This window comes from Lathamus discolor, chromosome 9 (genome assembly GCF_037157495.1).
Source record: "Lathamus discolor isolate bLatDis1 chromosome 9, bLatDis1.hap1, whole genome shotgun sequence".
In the NCBI taxonomy this organism is placed as follows: domain Eukaryota; kingdom Metazoa; phylum Chordata; class Aves; order Psittaciformes; family Psittacidae; genus Lathamus; species Lathamus discolor.
This window is the reverse complement of record NC_088892.1, coordinates 14273331-14291144: the sequence shown is the minus strand read 5'-3', so window position 1 is coordinate 14291144 and position 17814 is coordinate 14273331. Positions and strand designations below refer to the sequence as shown.

Genomic DNA, 17814 nt, shown 5'->3' with positions numbered 1-17814 from the left:
GATGATCAATGGTTCTGTGGAGGAACTTGGTCTGAGTTGGCCAAGAAATATAAATATTACCACTGGTCATGAGGATCACTCTGCTGATGTGGCCAAAACAGGAAAGAAATAGGATTAGCTGGCACAGGACAGCTGTGTAATTTTCTTCTCTTTAGTATTATTCTATATTTATCAAGAAATGATAAGGAAATAGACACAAAAAGCAATGTTTTAAAAAGGAAATTCAAAGTAGGATAGCAGGTATTATGCTGACTGCTCACTCATTCAGCATTTCATTAGGTCCAACTCCTTTTGACATCCTCCACAATGGTAGCAAAGCACTCTAGATTTGCTCCCTGGCTGCATAAAAACTTTGGAGAAAGATGGTCGAGTAAATTAAACTTGCTAGATAATTTAGAATCCCCCTAACAGTTTTGATTCAATTCAGGGTTAGACCCTGGGTCACTCCTTTGCAGATCAATGGATTCTAATTAGCTCTCATCTAACTGCTGGAAAAAAAGAAGGCACATGAACTTGAGTTTTCCAGCCATCAGACTTCATTAGAATCCAAACTTGGTGACACAAGTGGTAAAGCCTCTGAAGACAAAACCCCTGCAGTGAGTAAAAACCATTATCTCGCCATGTTTTCTTGTAGAGAGGCCTTGGACAGTTCATCACCTGAGAAAACTTACCAATCACCAATTCTCCCCAAGCCATCTCTCCCCTTGCACCTCCCCTCAGAAGAAAAACACAAACAACAACAACCAGCAGAAAGTTTTAAGGACTTGAGCATACACAGCAGGGTACAGAAACCAACTGGGATGTGTGTCATGATGCAGCAACTCTGTAATTCACAAGACCCAATCCATATTCCCTAAGTGGGCTGCAGCGCCTATTTCAGACTAAGATCTCTGAAATGGGTATCGGACATGGAAATCCTGGAAGGCACCAGCCCTGAAATGCAGTGCTGTACATCTGGAAAAGCTGGCAGCTGTGAGATACTGATTACATTACAGCATGTTCTGCAGACCTCACTGGGAGAAATGAACAGGCACCACCACATTTAGTAAAGACAGCTTTTCCTCCTATGGCTCAAATAAGCAGTTTGATCGTGGGTCAGGTGGGCAAGTTGGGCACATCCTGTACTGTAGAAGTAAGGACCATACTTCCAACAGAGATCCAGGATGTGTAGGAGATAAAGAACTTTTGAATAATGAACTTGCTTCCCTTCCCACAGCTTTGCTTATTTCAGGTAAAGAGCAGAAAATTTCTCCTTTGTCAAGTGATAGATGGGCTTGCTGTACAGCTGTGACACATGCTCTCCCAGGTCCATCAGTGGGAATGTACATCTTCTTCTGACAAGGACAGCTAATTAGCAAGTGCTAATTTCAATTTATATTTCAGAAGTGTGAAGAGTAAGCTGGGTTTTGGTGTGGGGTTGTTTAGCCTTTGGGTTTGGTTTTGGCTTTTTTTGTTGTTGTTGTTTTAGGAAGGGAAGTGGAAGAAGTGATCAGTAAAATGAAAAAGATGCTGTTAGCCAAAGCTCCCCAAGTTTTTTACTGCAAACAGTCCCGCAATACTGTCTGATAAGGGTAAACTGTATTACGCTTGTATGAGAGATAACAAAATGGCACTACCAAAAGTACAAACTGACTTACTCCAAATCATGCTAAGAGCCACCAGAAGACTCCACAATTGCCCAGGTTCAGTCCCTTTACCACATGGGCTGGGCCCAAATGCTTGTTTGCATATAAATAAAACTACTGATAGTGAAATCAGCAAGCACTGTTTTATGCTTAAGTCCAGGAGAAAGAGCTGGGAAAATAATGAGGTATACATGGAATGAAGTAATTATGTATGGACTGTGTGCCATCAGAGCGTATGTACTTCTCCCAGATACCTGCATATCTTATTAAAGACAGTTTTCGTATTAGAGAGGACTCAAGACAGTGAAGTAACCATGCAGCCCTGCATTTGTATTCTAATTCTTTATCAAAATTTCAAACATCACCTTTCAATAAACTCCAACAAATACAATCCCAACACAAGGGCAGGACCAAGCACCCAAAGGCAATCACGTAACTTACAAGTGGTCTCAAAGGGAATACTTCGTAAATTGTGTTTGTAAAAACCAACCAAACCAAAACCAGCAAACAAACAGAAAACTTTCAGCATAGCAGCATATCTGAAACACCAAGTCTAGCAAAGTAATTACATACTAGTGATCAGATAGGCCACTCCAGAAAAGTCCTCACCTGAGCTATCATCCCAATTGTAGGAAAGCAATTCACCCTTTCTGCAAGCGTCTGGGCAAGTAATCCGCAGCGCAGCATCCCTGCAGGTTGATCCTCATGCTTAAGGGCTTCTGTGCCTCCTGTGCAGTACATGTGTATGGGCTGCATGGTGCACTCACTATTTTAGAAGTGGTTAAGATGATAAAAGAGATCCAGTGCCTCAGACACCACAAGGAGGATATGCACGAACAACTGCTAGGTGGATTCATTCACATAACTGGTTCCTCCAGTCACTCTTCTTCTTTACACAGAAACCTAATCACCTGTCTCTCTCTTGCTGTGTACATATGATAGTTTTAGTCCTAATAACTACATTATTACTACATTATTATAATACATTAGAGTTATAATAATAATTACATTGTTAAGATCAACTAAAATGCATGCACCTCTGGATGTTTCACATATAGCTACAAACTGATAAATGAACTCTGCATTTCTGGTACTACACAAATATCTGCAAACTCCTTGATACAGTCAGGCCAGAGCATACACTGTGAAGCTATGTGATAATTACTAGTACCCACATTACAATGACTACAAACAGCCAAATGTGAGTGTCTACTTTGAAGCCTTCCATCAGGTGACTGCACGTAAAAAACTTCAAGTTTATTTCAAGTTTGAGGTTTCTAGGGCATCTGATATTCTGGAGATCAACAATAACATAAAGCAGGTGATATAACATAGGGAAGCACGTCTCTGCCTCTGACAGGAAATGTAACACACACATTTAGAAGAAAAAGAATCCCCACAGATGAAATCTGGAAACAGTTTCACTGGCAATCATCACAGTTTCACACACACTGGTTAGATCTAGATCAATCATTTTTATGTTTCTATTTTTAGACTGCCATATTGTTCCAGTGGAGGTAAAAGACCCTGGATAACAGAACTCATGACAATAGGTACAGAGATTTTGGCTGCCTTTTGAGTTCTCTTAAACAGGGAGCTATGGCCTTCCAGCGATTTGTACTTCGCAGCAGCATAGAAAGTACTGATCTTAGGCTGTAACTTAAATGCCAAATGCAAATTCAACATAAACATCTTAATCACAATAAATGAACATGACTTTTTCATTATATGGTTTGGCTTGGTTTGAAACTGAACTACGAAACCAAACTGTTACCGCTTTAAAAATAACATATTCTAAAGCATTTTAAGGACGCCTGACTAAATCAAAATTAGCATTCCAAAATCGGTAATGACAAAATATGTACTTTAAATGGAAAAATGTTAAATCACTGGATTGCGAAAATAAAGAATCTATTAAAGATATATCTGCTCCCTCATTTCACACCTTCTTGCGTAACAGTCCTACACTTGCAGTAGGAAGGCCTCCCACCTCCCAGACACTGAACACCACGAACCCAGAGGAAAGAAACCCACTGTTCTCTGTGGCTCTTGGACAAGATCCCAAGTCAGCCTTCAACAAAACTGTGGGGTTTTGTTGTTGTTAAAAGCTACTGTAACAGGCTTGTTTCCCATCATGGTATCTCCATTTCCTCCCAGAGATAAACTACAGCTGCCACACATTTTATTGGAACGTGTAGTTAATCAGTAGCTCTCCAACCCATGCCAATAGTCTCATTGGTCCCCAGGACCAGTGCTCTACAGGAAAAGTGAGCAATTTCATCTACACATCGGCACAAAATTTCCCCAAAACTGAACAAGTGAATGGTGCTCTTCATCATGCTTAATTCTTCATTCATTTGGTGACTTCAAAGTTGCTCATAGAAGTGTCCAAGATTTTTTTTCCTCTACAATGTGAGTTAAATAGAACCCTAACATCTAAGTGATATGTAAAGGCTATGCATACAGCAAAGGTGGAGAGAAAGAAGAGTCAGCTTATTTTAAAATTAAGAAATAATAACACATACTTGAAAGCTGTATGGGCCCTTCTGCTAACAGAAAATCACATTCAACTTAATGACAAATCATCTCCTCTACCACGAAGTGCAAAGAAACTTTAGTTGAAACACACCCTCCACACCTAGCCCAATAGTGCAAAAGCTTTGACCCCTACACTGAAGCCTGCTGATTGTCACACAGGAGTTAACACACAATACTTGAGCACGTTCTGCAGCGTAAAAGGCATTTTCAGGCATCCGTAATGGTTTGTGTAGAAAGTATATTTCCAGGTGTTCTACCACAGGATGCTTGGAGAAACCACAGTGCATTCCTTATCATGACAGTGAGGCATCTACCCTATGGTCGCTACTCACACAAAACCACCAGTACATGGCTGAAACTTGGCAAGACTCTAGCAAGACATGCTTATGCTTTTGGCAGAAGGGAGGTGACCACTTTCAGCATCTGCGTCCTTTGCCAGCTAGCCAAAGAGCATACAGATGCAAGGGAAGCAAATATCTGCCCACTAGCAAAAATAAATGCTGAGTAGCACCTAAAGTGCGTGTGTGTGCACATGTGCGAGTAAGTATTCACATGTATATATTTATTTATATATGCACACCTGTGCTTTGGAAAGGGAGTAATACAGTTAAACAGGAAAAAAATTGCCTGCTACTAGCCCTACGGTATCATTCTCTGCAATGCTCTCAAACAACAAACAGGCACTTTTTCTACTAAAACCTTCCAAGTTGTATTTCAAAGATTAAACACAAGGACTACAAGGATGCTAAAGAAAAATTTCCTAAGTAAGTCTAAAGTCAGACCCCTTTAAAAAGCATGCACTTACAAGATTTTAGCAACTTAAAGTAAGCGTATCATTCTATCTTCTCTTTTTTTTTGGTCTCTTAAAGAACAAGTGCCTGTGGAAAAAAACACTACATATCATCATTTGGTAAAACACAAAAAGCCTTCTGGGTTCAGAAGATACATGAGAAATGACTCAGAAAAACTGTCAGGACAAGAATTTGCAGCTGATAGGTTAGCTGAGAGAGGGAATCTGCCTGTAGATTAATTAGATTCTGCAATCACAGCCCCTTTTCACCCATACACATCCCACCACTATCATTACATGATCAACAGATTTTAATGAAAACTAATGCTTTATTTTGAGAAATTCCAGCAGGACTACGTAGAAGGTTGACTTTCCTATATATTTCTTGAAAACTGTACATATCGCAAGTGCACGTTTGTTGGCTGTAAAGGTGTACAACAGCAATTTTTTGCAATGACAGTGCAGAGAGGGAATATGAGATCTGTGTGCTAATGAGCTGACACTGCAGAGGCTGGAGCAGTGTTAGTATAGTGCACTACAAGTGCAGAGCAGAAAGACATACGCGGGTTATTTCGAGGGAATTTGATCTGCAGAACTGTACGCATAATTCAACATTAATACTAACATCCTTTATCAGCAGTTATAAGAACAGCATGAGAGATGCTCCAGTGATGAATTTATACATTTGAGTTGTTATAGTCATATTATTCCGAAAAAGCCATCTCCCTCCCTACACGAGCTTTTTTGAAGAAAATATAACATCCACGTTTTACTTGATTTTATTAATTCACAGGTCAAGCTAACTTTTTTCCTTTCTGTTTTTCTTTCCTCGTGGCAAAAAGCTTTATATTTTCAAAGATGTAATAAATCCCCTCCCTCTCTGAGCCCACTGATAAACGTCAATTCACATTTAAATACATCAGAATTTCCATCTGTGCTTGTTATTTCCTCTCTGTTAAGATACTGTACAGCTAAATAAATAGGTAGGAAGATAAATACAGAGTGGATGAATACTGTGGGCATGTTTGTAAATGAAATACACAAAGAGGGGCTTCGTGTAGCAGTGAAGCAGGGAATACATGTACATAAATCAAATTATGCATAATTTAACTAAAAAAGGAATGAGAGGGAGGGACTTAGGGCAGGAATTTTCTTTAGCTTCTAAACAAGTTTGTTCCCATGCTGGGATATCGCCAAATCAGACCTGCCTAAGGTGGGCTTTTTATCTCTGGCTCATGAGGATACTTCACAAGAGATTTTTTTTTTTCTCCCGCCTCTGGAATGCACCAGATTGCACCAACAGGGATATGCAGCTGTATGGTAAGAACATAGGTCTTTCCTGAGCAGAGCCCCCCCTCAATTCCTGCACACATGAACACTTACTACAGTCAACTAGCACATAAATCAAAGCAAAGAATGAAAAGTATTATTTTATGGATACTGATCAGTACAGGCCCTAGGCTCAAGCTACACATGCTACAATTTCTCCAATTTTCCTTCAGCTCCTTTACCTATTTGACCACAAAGTCAGTCACAGCCTCCCTTCTCCAGCGAAGGCAGTCAAGAGTCACTGCAGGTTCCTCTCCTATGGATCTCTGCCAATTGCAAATATTGATCAAACGGCTGTGTGACAGCTCTGGAGAAAATACATGCTTATCTCCAAGAGAAGTAAAAATGTTGTGGGAATAATTCCTTCATGGCTATGGCAGCACCCTGAAATTATCTGCCACCCCACTGGGAAGTGAGGATGTGATTAAGGGTACTTAGGCCGCAATGTTCTACATGTTAGCCAGGTAGTATGAGGAGCTATTATCTCGCTGTAATGCATTGACAGGTAGGAGCATTCTGACTTTCAAAGATAATTGCTTCCAGATCCAAAAAGAGCAACTGTTCTATTTTTCTTTTTATATTATTTATATTGAGCTACTGAGACCTAGATGACTGGTGACTTGGACTCATTGCATTCTTTTCCTACCACCAATATTACCAGATAGTTGGCATAGCTATAGAGAAGGTCACCTTTTCATTTTCTTCCTTCTGTTTCTTTTTTCATGTCTTCTATTTTTAAACAGGTTACTGTAGGTTGGTGTTCTCTGGTCTATGGTTTCTCCAGAGATTTAAGTTTTCCCAATTTTACTACACTGGTAACGTATATTGGAACGTACAGGCCTATACTACAGAAAACCAGCTCATCTGATTAAAATTGCCACAGCTTTTACTAAGCAATGACAAAAAATTCTTAGGCATCAGGTGAGAAGCATGGTGACCAAATAATACATTGCCTCTGAAGGAGTATGTGGTTCACCTGTCTGGGGGGATCTGTGAAGCAGTGTTGCTAGAACTTTTAAAAAACAATTAATAATTAATCGCCCAAGCAGTTTAATGTATTTAGTTTAAATCCATATAATTGATACTTAAGAAACTATGTTTGAGATACAGCCTCTTGAAGGGATTACACTGATTAAGGATTAATAGTCTGATATTTCTTGTAAGAGCTGTTGGGGCTGGATAGGATTAGTAAAATAAGATGCAAAGTACAGACACGCTTTTATTTACCATTTTTCCACTTTACCAAATGTTTTTATTGGATATTATATAATTAACCCCCCCGCAAAAGTTTTAAAGGTCCTAATTCAAAGCTCTTTAAAAAGTGTAACGCTGCACTAGCAAGAACCAGTCACATGGGGGATATGTTAGAATACCAATCCAAAATTTTCCAAGTTATTTCCTTGTTGATTATTTTCTAACCATCAACTTTCTCAAAAAATACCTGAAATCCTAGAAGAATAAAGTGTCTACTTGTGTAGCCTTCCAACTATGCAGCGTGGGACAGGAATATAAGAAATATGCTGCCCCAAAGAAACACCAAAAAAAAAAAAAAAGAAGAAATATCAGCTATTCAAAACATTAAATTGTTTTAAAGCAAGTTTTCTGTACTCAAATACTTGATTATTCTAGCACACTGCTTCCTCTTTGAACACTTTATACTGTGAGTATATAAACAGGACTCCTGTTCATAACACAAAGTTAGTACACTTCATTCAGAGTTCCTTTAGATGATGTACAGGCATATTTCTGTATACTGCAAAGGGCATGCAACTACCTCACACGAAGACTCCATTCATTTTCAAAGGCTTACCATAAAACAGGTATAAAAGTGAACTTGAACGCATCAGTACACCAAATGCTCAAGAATTACTATTGCTAAAGGAACGCTTTTTTAAATGCAGAACATGCACCAGTCTTTCAGAAAGCGATTTCACATTTTAACACCACATTAACACTACTCAAAGTTCTATTTCGCTTCTTCTGTTAATAAAGGGTCAAATTATATGTATGTACTGCTTGTGCAGAGCTATTTCTCATAACGCTAAACATTTTGGTTCCATTTTCTCTCCCCTCAGCTCTTAACAGTATTTGTCAGTTTACAATTGCCTCAGCTTTTAACAGGACTCTCACTGTAAGAAAACAACCCAGTATTTCAGGGTAGAGGAGGCAAGTAAGCCCCTCTACCATGTCCCCTCAAGGTCACTTCTAAACAGCTGGTTTTGTTTTATTTGAAATCATGCTGTTTCACACAGCTAGGTTCTAGCCTCAATAGAAAAGGGATGTTAATTCAGCAGCAATTCATTGATCACAGCTAAACAGCGCTGCTATATAAATAAGATGATTGTTTCTCTGGAAAACAAAACCAAAAGGGTGAAAAGAAGTGGTGAGAGAACTTTCTCTGAGGTATTATTCAACCATATAAAGCTGCAAATCTACTAAACATCGTGTCAGTACACACATTTGTTGCATTATTTTGTATGAACAAGAACGCCAGGCTATCAGGGAGAAAATGAACGCAAGGATAGATTACAAATAAATACATATATTTTTCAAAGCATGTATTTACTTACAAGCATTTGTCACTGAAAAACTGTTGGAAGAGTCCAAGTGATCTACATGATAGTTCAAATGGAAGGGCTTTTCTGTGGTATTTTGGTTTGTGTTGTATAACTGCACAGCAAACCGAAATGCACTGTGCTCCTGAACAGTGTTCCTCATGAAAAGTCCACCTAGGATTGAAAAACAAACCAAAACAAAACAAATGGTATTTCAGAACCAGTTTTGAGGAGAAACAGTGGCAATAGGTCTCATTTGCATACCGCACATCTCATGAAAGAATGAGCAGGAGCAGGCTGAGCCCGAGCACATAATTCTGACAGAGCACGTACATGAAATACGTACTCCGAGTCCAAAGTTAAGCTTTTAAAGCCATACACCACATCCAGGTGCCCCCGGAGCGATCCGGAGTCACCGGGAGCTGCAGGCGCACCTTTAACACCCGACCACTGACACACGATGCCCGCACGCTGATTTAAGAGTCCAACTCGGGGAACTGTGCTCCTAAATTATCCCCAGACTACCCAAATAACGTCTCTGTAGACTTATGGGCTAAGGACACGGGTGGCGTGGCAAACGTGCGGCTTTAAGCGGTCTGGTGGAGAACAGGCAGAGCTGAGCGCTGCTCCGGTGGAGAGGCAGGGAAAGTCCCCCGTTCCACCCGGGTGCCCCCAGCCTCACAGCTCCACCGGCCTCGGGTTCAGGGCACGCCGCTGCAGACTGGCGCCGTGATCCCCTCACGTTGTTTGCTACACGGGATGCGCTGCTTCAGGGCGCGATTCCGCATGAGCACGGACCGCATCCTCCGCCGCTCTGAAGGGAGCGGACAGCGCGGCCGCCGCTGCCGCAGCCCGGGCATCGCTCCTGCTTCTCGCTCGCAACGACGGGCAGGAGCCGGAGCGGGGCTGGCCCCGGAGCTGCACCCCCGCTCCCCTCCACACAACTTCCCCTCGGCTGCCGCGGGGGAAGCTGCGGGTCGCGGTGCCGCGGCGGGCGCTTACCGATACTGATGGTGTTGGGGAACCCTGCAAGAGCCTTCCCCAGCAGCCCCGCCAGCAGCAGCAGGAGGGTCCGGGGCACGCTCTGCCCCATTTTCTTCAGCCCCTGCAGTTCAGCCCCTAAAACGAAATTGGCGGCACAGGCATGGGCGCAACTGGAGACTCGGAGTAGTGTCAATGGTGGTGGCGATGTTGGCGGAGGTAGTGGGAGGGTGGTCCCCCTCCTTCCTTCCTTTTATTTTTTTTCCCTTCCCCAAATCCCTCTCCTGTTGTCTTCACCCCAGCCGGGGAGGGCTCATTGGCTGCGAGATCGCTTTCTCCCCCCGTCTCCAGCAGCCCCCCCCCCCCCAGCGCAAGGACTTCCCCCAAAGATGGTGGGTAGCGGAGCCGGCGAGGGTGCTCCGCCCGGGCCGGGCGGGGGTTATCGATCAAACTTGGCGTGAGGCGGGCTGGCAGCCGCGCCGCTCGGCCCGCCCAGCCCCGGCGCTGGCGTCTCCCGGCCGCGGCGGAGCCCGGGGCTGCGGTCGGCGGGAGCTCACCGGCCTCACGTGGGTCGGCCCCCGGGCTGCAGCTGGCCCCTTTAAAGCGGCATCGCCCCGGTGTGTGTGTGTGTGTGAGGGAGCGCGGTGCGAGCGCCCGTCTGCCGCCGGGAGAGGGGCGGAACTGAGCCGGGGGCAGGCGGCGGTGCGAGGGGATGCGGCCGGCGTCCTGCCCAGGGCCGGGCAAGGCGGGCGGTGCGGGAACCTCAGGGCCGGGACCCGAAAGGCGGCAGAGGCGCCTCGGTCAGGGGGGCGAGGCCGGGTGAGGGCTCGGGCGGCCCGGTGCCGCCGGGCCTGCCGCTCGGCTGATGGAGGCCGGCGGCCGCGGTGCGGGGCAGGCGCGGAGGAGGGCCCGCCGGATGGGGGACGGCTGGCGGGGAAGCAGTGGGGAGGGCTGGAAGGGGCGCAGGGGAGGGAGAAGAGGCGAAGCGCTTTCCCAGAGCGGCTGCCCGGGCTCTCCCCATCCCTCCGCCGGTGCCAACACCTGAGGGAAGAGGCTCCCGCATTCATCCGCCTACAGTGCCATGAAGTGGAGAAAGACAAGAGTTCATCCCACGCAAGGGAATATAAGGTTCCTTCCCTATCTCCTCTAAAGGAAGGAAATCCGCCAAAGTCTCCCTGTCTGGGAGACATCCCTGCCAGATGCTCTGCTGCCCCAGCCCGGAGCACAAAGCATGGCTCACCCGGAGTAGGCTGGTGGTGGGTGCTGGACACTGTAATTCTTTGCTATCCACTTGGCTGAGCACCAACCTTTATGTGCCCCTGGCCCACACATCCTTAGGGAGCTATTGTGCTTCTGCTTGAAGCTGAGTTCTCTGAGGGCTTGATCCTGCACCTGTCTCCTTGACACCCCACTAATGGATCCTGTAGCTCTTTTCTCTTTTTGCTGCTTTGAGGCTCGTAAAACTACAAAATGGAGACAGAAAATTGGTACTAGGCCATCTAGTCCACCCACCAGGGAAGGTTGCTCTTCACTTACTCTTTCCTTTTCTTCTGCTTTCAGTAGGTTACTTTCCCTATAAACTACTCTGTGCTCCCCTTCCCTTACACCCCCCTCACCCTCCCACCCTTCCCCCTTAACCTCAGGCTCTGGTGTTCAGTTGAGTTAGGGATAATACCAAAAGCAGTTGGCTTTGCATCTGCAAAATAATCAACCAGTGCCTCTGGCTGTAGTGTTGGAAAGGTGGCATGCTCCTGCTAATGTGCTAATCAGTTAACATCAGAGATTCAAACCACTGCTCTTCAAGGAAGCCAGAGCACAGGTGAAGAACAGGACATCATGCAGGAACAAGACATTCATGATGCAGGAGCATAACATATATGACTCCTACTTGCTCCTAGGTGTATGCACTGATTGCTACATGTTGTGTTCTTTATGAAAATCATGCCCAGAAGATGGAGTCTAATCCACTTCAGGCAGGGGCAGGCATCAGCCTGCAGGGTGGCTGGTAATGTCCCTTGTTAGGATTGACGTAGCAGTTATCACTTTTTCTCTCTACTTAAAGTTTATCTGTATGGATAGGTGGGCTATAAAGTCCATCTTTGTATATAGCACTCCACTAATATTACCAATGAATTCTTGTAAACATCCCCATGAAGCATGACTGATTGTTTTACAAATGTGAAAACTTAAAAATCAAGGGAAGCAACTGGCCGAGCCCATCTAAACAGGAAGTTCTACGCCAGAATTAAGGTCATGAGCAGCAGCCCAGCTTAACTGTAGAGCACTCTCTCAAATATCCTAAGATAAGCATAGCAGGCTTGAAAGCTACAGACAGGTACCTGAAGTTTAGACACTGAAGATAGTTCTGAAAATCAGATTCCTATCAGCAAATCATTTCTCTTTCTGTTTGCAAACTACTTATATGTCCTGATTCTACTCACCTCCAGCCCATTTTTAACACATTCTCTATGTCTTTTTTGTGTCCTTTCCTAGTGGCCCTGCTTTCTTCCTGTTTATTTGCTCTCACAAAGTTTTCTCCATCCCTGCTGCTGTGTACTCCAGGCTGAGTGCTACCTGCCACACTGACAGCTGATGATGTACTGAAAAAAAAATGACATAAATTGTTTAACATTATGGATGTTAGAACAAGAGAAGAGAGAAAATATCTGTGAATGAAGGTGGCTTGTGTCAGAATCTCATTTTCATACACAGCCAGTAGGGTGGGTACCTCATCTCAAATAAAATGGTGCTTCACAGCCTCATCTCAAATTGGAGAGGCTTATTATAATCCAAAATATATCTGTGCTTAGAGACAAATAGATTTTCATTACCACCCACATTTTTTTTTTTCACAAGGCCCCTAGTACATTGTTATTAGCATTTTCAATATGCACGTTGCTTTTTTGCTTAGGCAATTACTCTCATGGTACTATCTGCAGATACAAGTGGTACAGCAGCAGTCCCATACAGGTTTTGAGAAACCCAAAGAGACCCCATCCCAGTTTGTCTTTCTCACAGCAAACCCAGTGTGTCGTAGGACTAAACCATTAGTTGGCTTTATTTGGATATTAATAACATGCAAGTAGCTTGTACTCTTTGCTAGGGATGATCAGTGGCTTGAGTTAATGAGTGCCGTGGTAACCAAGGTCATGCCAGATGCTTTCCCAAACCTTCCGTAACTAAATACAACCAAAATTTTGCAGTATAATCAGAGCTTCACGTGTAGATGGTTCATAGTGTTCCAGGACAGTAGGGGATTCTGTGTGCTATCTACCTGAGAAGGAGGTACTGATTTATAATTAGCTAATGTGTCCTCATTGTAATGTCTAATAGTGATTAGAAAAATGCTATGGAATTTGGGACACTCTTCTCACTGAGCTTGCTGATTTTACAAGGTTAAACCCATAGTGTTAGCATAAAGCCATGGCAAAATCTACACCGGGATTTTGTGGCTTAAGCTTCACCCTAACTGGACTGCATTTATCACTTTTGTCATTCCTTTTTCTAATTGCAAGAGAGAAGCTCAGGCAGTGCGTTTCCCAGTTCTGCTTTTCATAATACCAACCATAACAGGTTCTAATTGCCAATAAATGTATTACCAATTGTGTCTTACAGCCTTTCCTTTTTTTTTTCCTTTATTTTTTCTTTTCTAAACTGGTTTTATTCATAAAAACAAAGGACACACAACTAACAACTTTCTGTTAGTGTCAGCATTTAGATTAGCTAAACTGATTAATTCTACCATAGACACTTAACAGGCAGAGTGATAGTGGGGAGAGACAGAAGCAAGATGAGAAGGGAGAAGATGAAACTACAGATAGGAGGAGTCAAGGGGAAAGTTGGTGTCAAAAGAGGGAAGATGAATACAGACATAACAGCTTCATATATTTTAGAAAAGAGGTCAAAAGGACATCTACTTGAGATGTGATTATATTAGGAGTGGGCATAGAAGAAACTATAGAAACTCTCCTGTTTACCTTTCATTACTGTGCAATAACAAAGACATAAAATGAAATTAAAAGGCAGCAGAGAGAGACAGTTTAAGAGAAATATTCTGCTCTGCAGTTTATAGCTAATGTATAAAGCTGTCTTCTACACAGCACTCTTGGCAAAAATAATTGTTTTTAAAAGTTTCAAATTTTATGTGAATTAGCAGATTAAATGCATTAGACTAACTAGTAAAAAGCTTTTGGGATTAATATTAAGAATTCATAGCAAAAAGTATCTCCTGAATAGCTCAGAAAAGACCAATTCTTCTTATGCATTATGAGAATTTCCAGTATGTCTGAAGTTCTCTGATAGTTTTTATACTGGTCAGCATTAAAGACAGTATAGGAAACTGCCTGAATCATTGGTTTGTTTCTCAGTTTTGCTAGCAGTTAACAGGTGAAATCCTGGGACCACAGAAATGTATAGTAGGTCTATTGCCATCCAAGCTAGGATTTTACCCAACACATTCTGGCAGAATAATATGGTCTGGTAGATAGGAATATGTTCTAGTACAGGGAAAGATGATCAATATATATATAGGAACAGTGTCAAGGAGGAAACTTGTTGATACAAAAAAGTCATTGCTCCATTACAGGAGTCTAATACAATGTTAGGTAACAGAAGCAAATTCACGCAGCAACTTTTATCACAACTGGACTGTTACAGTAATAACCTGTATGTATTACAATTCCAGAACTAAGACACAAATGTGGAAAAAGTCAGCATGTACAAATGTCTTCATTTTTCCTGGGTTGGTGGTATCTTTAGGATACATACTTCTAATTCTTCTAAGAGCTACGGGGCTGGTGGAGATGTACTGTTATTATAGTCTCATAATGTCAGAAACAATTTATATTACCTTCTGCTTTCTGATTAACTGTACACTAGGCACTGCTGGCATAACACAGCCCTGTCTTATTTAAACCTGTACTTTTGCTGTGCTCATCTATATTTATTACTTCAGGAAACAGTAAATCAAATAAAAAAGTAATGGTATCCCCTATATACTGTTAATAAAGTGATGCCTCTCTTTTTTATATCTATGAGTATACTTTTCAAGCAATATTGGGAGTTATATCCAGTTCATACCCACTTGAACTGTGCAGAATCTGACCACTGAATATTTAATTTCTGTATATAATTACTGAAATATGTTCTTAAAGACAATCTCTTTTAAATCTAAGTAGTGAATAATCACTTCAGAGAAATGTTTGCCAATCAAAAGTCTATTTTCCTCCCAGTGTGTGCTTACATATTACCATGACTCAGTTCAAAACGGACATTCAGTTCTCTGCTAATTTCAAAGAACCTGTTTTACTTCTGAAGTAAGCCTTTGCAGCACTAGGGTATGGAATCAACTCTCTTTTTTTAGAGCTCATTTGATTCATAGAAACAAGGTATTAATATGGGAAGGAAACTGGGAAAAGAAGATGAGAAAGTTGGGGCTGTTCAGCCTGGAGAAGAGAAGGCTGTGTGGAGACCTCATGGCAGCCTTCCAGTATCTGAAGAGGGCCTATAAGGGTGCTGGGGAGGGACTCTTCATCAGGGACTGTAGTGACAGGACAAGGGGTAACGGGTTAAAACTTAAACAGGGGATGTTTAGGTTAGATATAAGGAAGTTCTTTACTGTAAGGGTGGTGAGGCACTGGAATGGGTTGCCCAAGAAAGCTGTGAATGTTCCATCCCTGGCGGTGTTCATGGCTGGGCTGGACAGAACCTTGGATGACATGGTTTAGTGGGAGGTGTCCCTGCCCATGGCATGGGGGTTGGAACTTGATGATCTTAAGGTCCTTTCCAACCCTAACTGTTCTATGATTCTATGATTCAAATGGTGTCTCCCTTAGTCCTGGGGGGAATGTGTTTTCTGTGGAAGTGTTGGTCTCTCTCTTGCTTTGTCACTGCCCAAGAAATGTCATCTTAAATGTGAAAAGATTTCCCTGTACAACTTCCATGAAAATAAAGCATTTCCTTAGATGAAAAAGGTGCGTATAGCATACATAGTAGGAATGGGCAGCTCTGGTAAAACCTGCCCTTAAAAACCTACCTAACCTAACACACAATTCCAACAGCATCTCAAGGTCTAACAAGACAATAAATGGAAGAAAACTACCAAGGATGCTAACAAACTGTCAATACAGGGAATTTACAGAACACTCCAACCTGAGAAGGCAATAGGGAAAAATCTTCAGAAGAGAGAGATATCCTATTACAGCATTGCAGTCTAACCCACAGGCTGGAGATTTTGATCCCTGTATACTTAAAGATCTAATACAGTCTTTAAATTATATTTTGTTGTATTGTGAAGGACTTGCATTGTCCGTCTTCAGAAATTAATTTCACCTAACGTGATTTGGTTTATTGATTTTGGTGGGATTAACCAAGAGTACAAAGATGACTAGAGTTTTAACGTTGATGCGAATAACACAATGTGGTTCTGATAATCTGCGGTGTTTGGGAGACAAGCAAATCCTTTGGAAACCCAGTGGCTTTTTTGTAAAGATCTGATATTAACAATATAGCCAATGTAAACAGAAATGTTCTGTATGAAACTTCCATTCCTAATTAAAAGTTTGGTTTGGTAAACTGCACCTTGTAGTAGTTGTACTGGATCTTGATAATTACAGTGTAAAACTGACTCTTTGCTTGCTCTTTCAGCATAACAGAAGGTATAAGAAGTGAAAAAAACCCAACTGAACAACTGGAAAAGGGTTTTGTAATAGCAGTTCTCACCTTGTGTCAATTTGAAGAGTCTTAAGCATTTTCCAATAGATCTGCAGTCATCGTTGTATAGCACATTGACTGATGATAGATTTACTCTTCTTAATTACCATTTGCAGACTCTTCAGAAGTAGCCCATAAGGCTCAAGGAGTCCACACACCTGATTTGTAGAAAAAGAGACATTTATTTATTATCATGTGTTAAATGTTGGTTTAGTATCAATTTATCTTGAAACTACCCTTGAACGTGTAAACTGCTAGAACCCTATTTTGAGTTCTGTTGTGTTCTTATAAGCACTTAATAACAACTAAGCCCTCAAACACTAACATTAAGGTAAGATCACTGGGATCTGTATATTCGATTTCACTGTTCTCATCTTCCCCTGTGTATTCTTTAGGAACAAGGTAGCAGACACGACAATCCTTCTGTGCTTCCCTTAAGACTAAAGGTTAGGCAGAAATTTCCTTTCATTTAAAAATGATTCTATAATCTTGAATTTAACATTTGTTTTTACTGTTTAGCTTAGCTGCATACTTACCCCCTGAAGAATCATGTTTCAAGAGCGCGAAATTAACTGAGAAAAGAAGCACTGTGAGTTTTCTTGCTTCAAATTATGTAAAGAAACCTCAAAAGATTTTTTACACTTAAATTATTATTTTATCTTTTATATGGCTTTATAAATATTAGGGATATCAAATGTGATTGTTTCCCTTGCTGCTGGAGGCTCCTCTGGTACTACAATCAAAACATAAAACCATAACTGGACGCTCAATCTCAGATAATAATTTGTGTATCTTAACAAATGCAAAACAATAAATGTAAATCAAGTCAAATCCTTCCTTTCCATGAGTCATATGCTATTTCCTTGGTACTTGTGATGCAGTAGCCCAGACTTTAATCTAAAACCCATTACATTCATTAAGCATCATTCTATTGACTTCAATAGTCTTTGAATAAAGCTAATAGCCTATTTTGTTCCTATATATCAAGCGCTGAGGTGCAATGGAGGCTAGGAAACAACAGGAAAAGCAGGACTAGAATTTCATATATATATATATATATATATTTGTATCTCATAAGCTATTTATTCTTTATACAGCAAAAAGGATAAAATAAAAGAGTATGGATTTTATTTGGTTTCTGGAGGAAGAAGGTGGCAGAGAGGTCACCCTACAGTTCTGCCTTGAAACCTTAAAAATACTTAAAAATCACTGTTTTTCAGAAGCAGTACCTCTGCCTCCTGTACCTAGGTTATGACACTGACTTAGAGCAGCATCCAACTGCACA

The 17814-nt window shown here is 41.8% G+C and overlaps 1 protein-coding gene across 3 annotated transcripts in view; it reads right to left on the bottom strand.

Annotated features, from left to right (window-relative positions):
• GRIA3 (glutamate ionotropic receptor AMPA type subunit 3) overlaps nt 1-16618 on the bottom strand; it is a 154104-nt gene extending 137486 nt beyond the window's left edge. The window contains exons 1-2 of one of the 3 annotated variants that reach the window (XM_065689172.1): nt 16539-16618; nt 8853-9011 (exon numbers count right to left, since the gene is read on the bottom strand). In XM_065689172.1, the coding sequence (XP_065545244.1) occupies nt 8853-9000 (148 nt within the window). In that variant the 5' untranslated portion in view covers nt 9001-9011; nt 16539-16618. Of the gene's footprint in view, nt 1-8852; nt 9012-9839; nt 10353-16538 lie in introns of those variants that run through there. The other 2 variants (XM_065689171.1, XM_065689175.1) reach the window with 2 other exon arrangements.
• Between the last annotated feature and the right edge of the window lie 1196 nt (nt 16619-17814).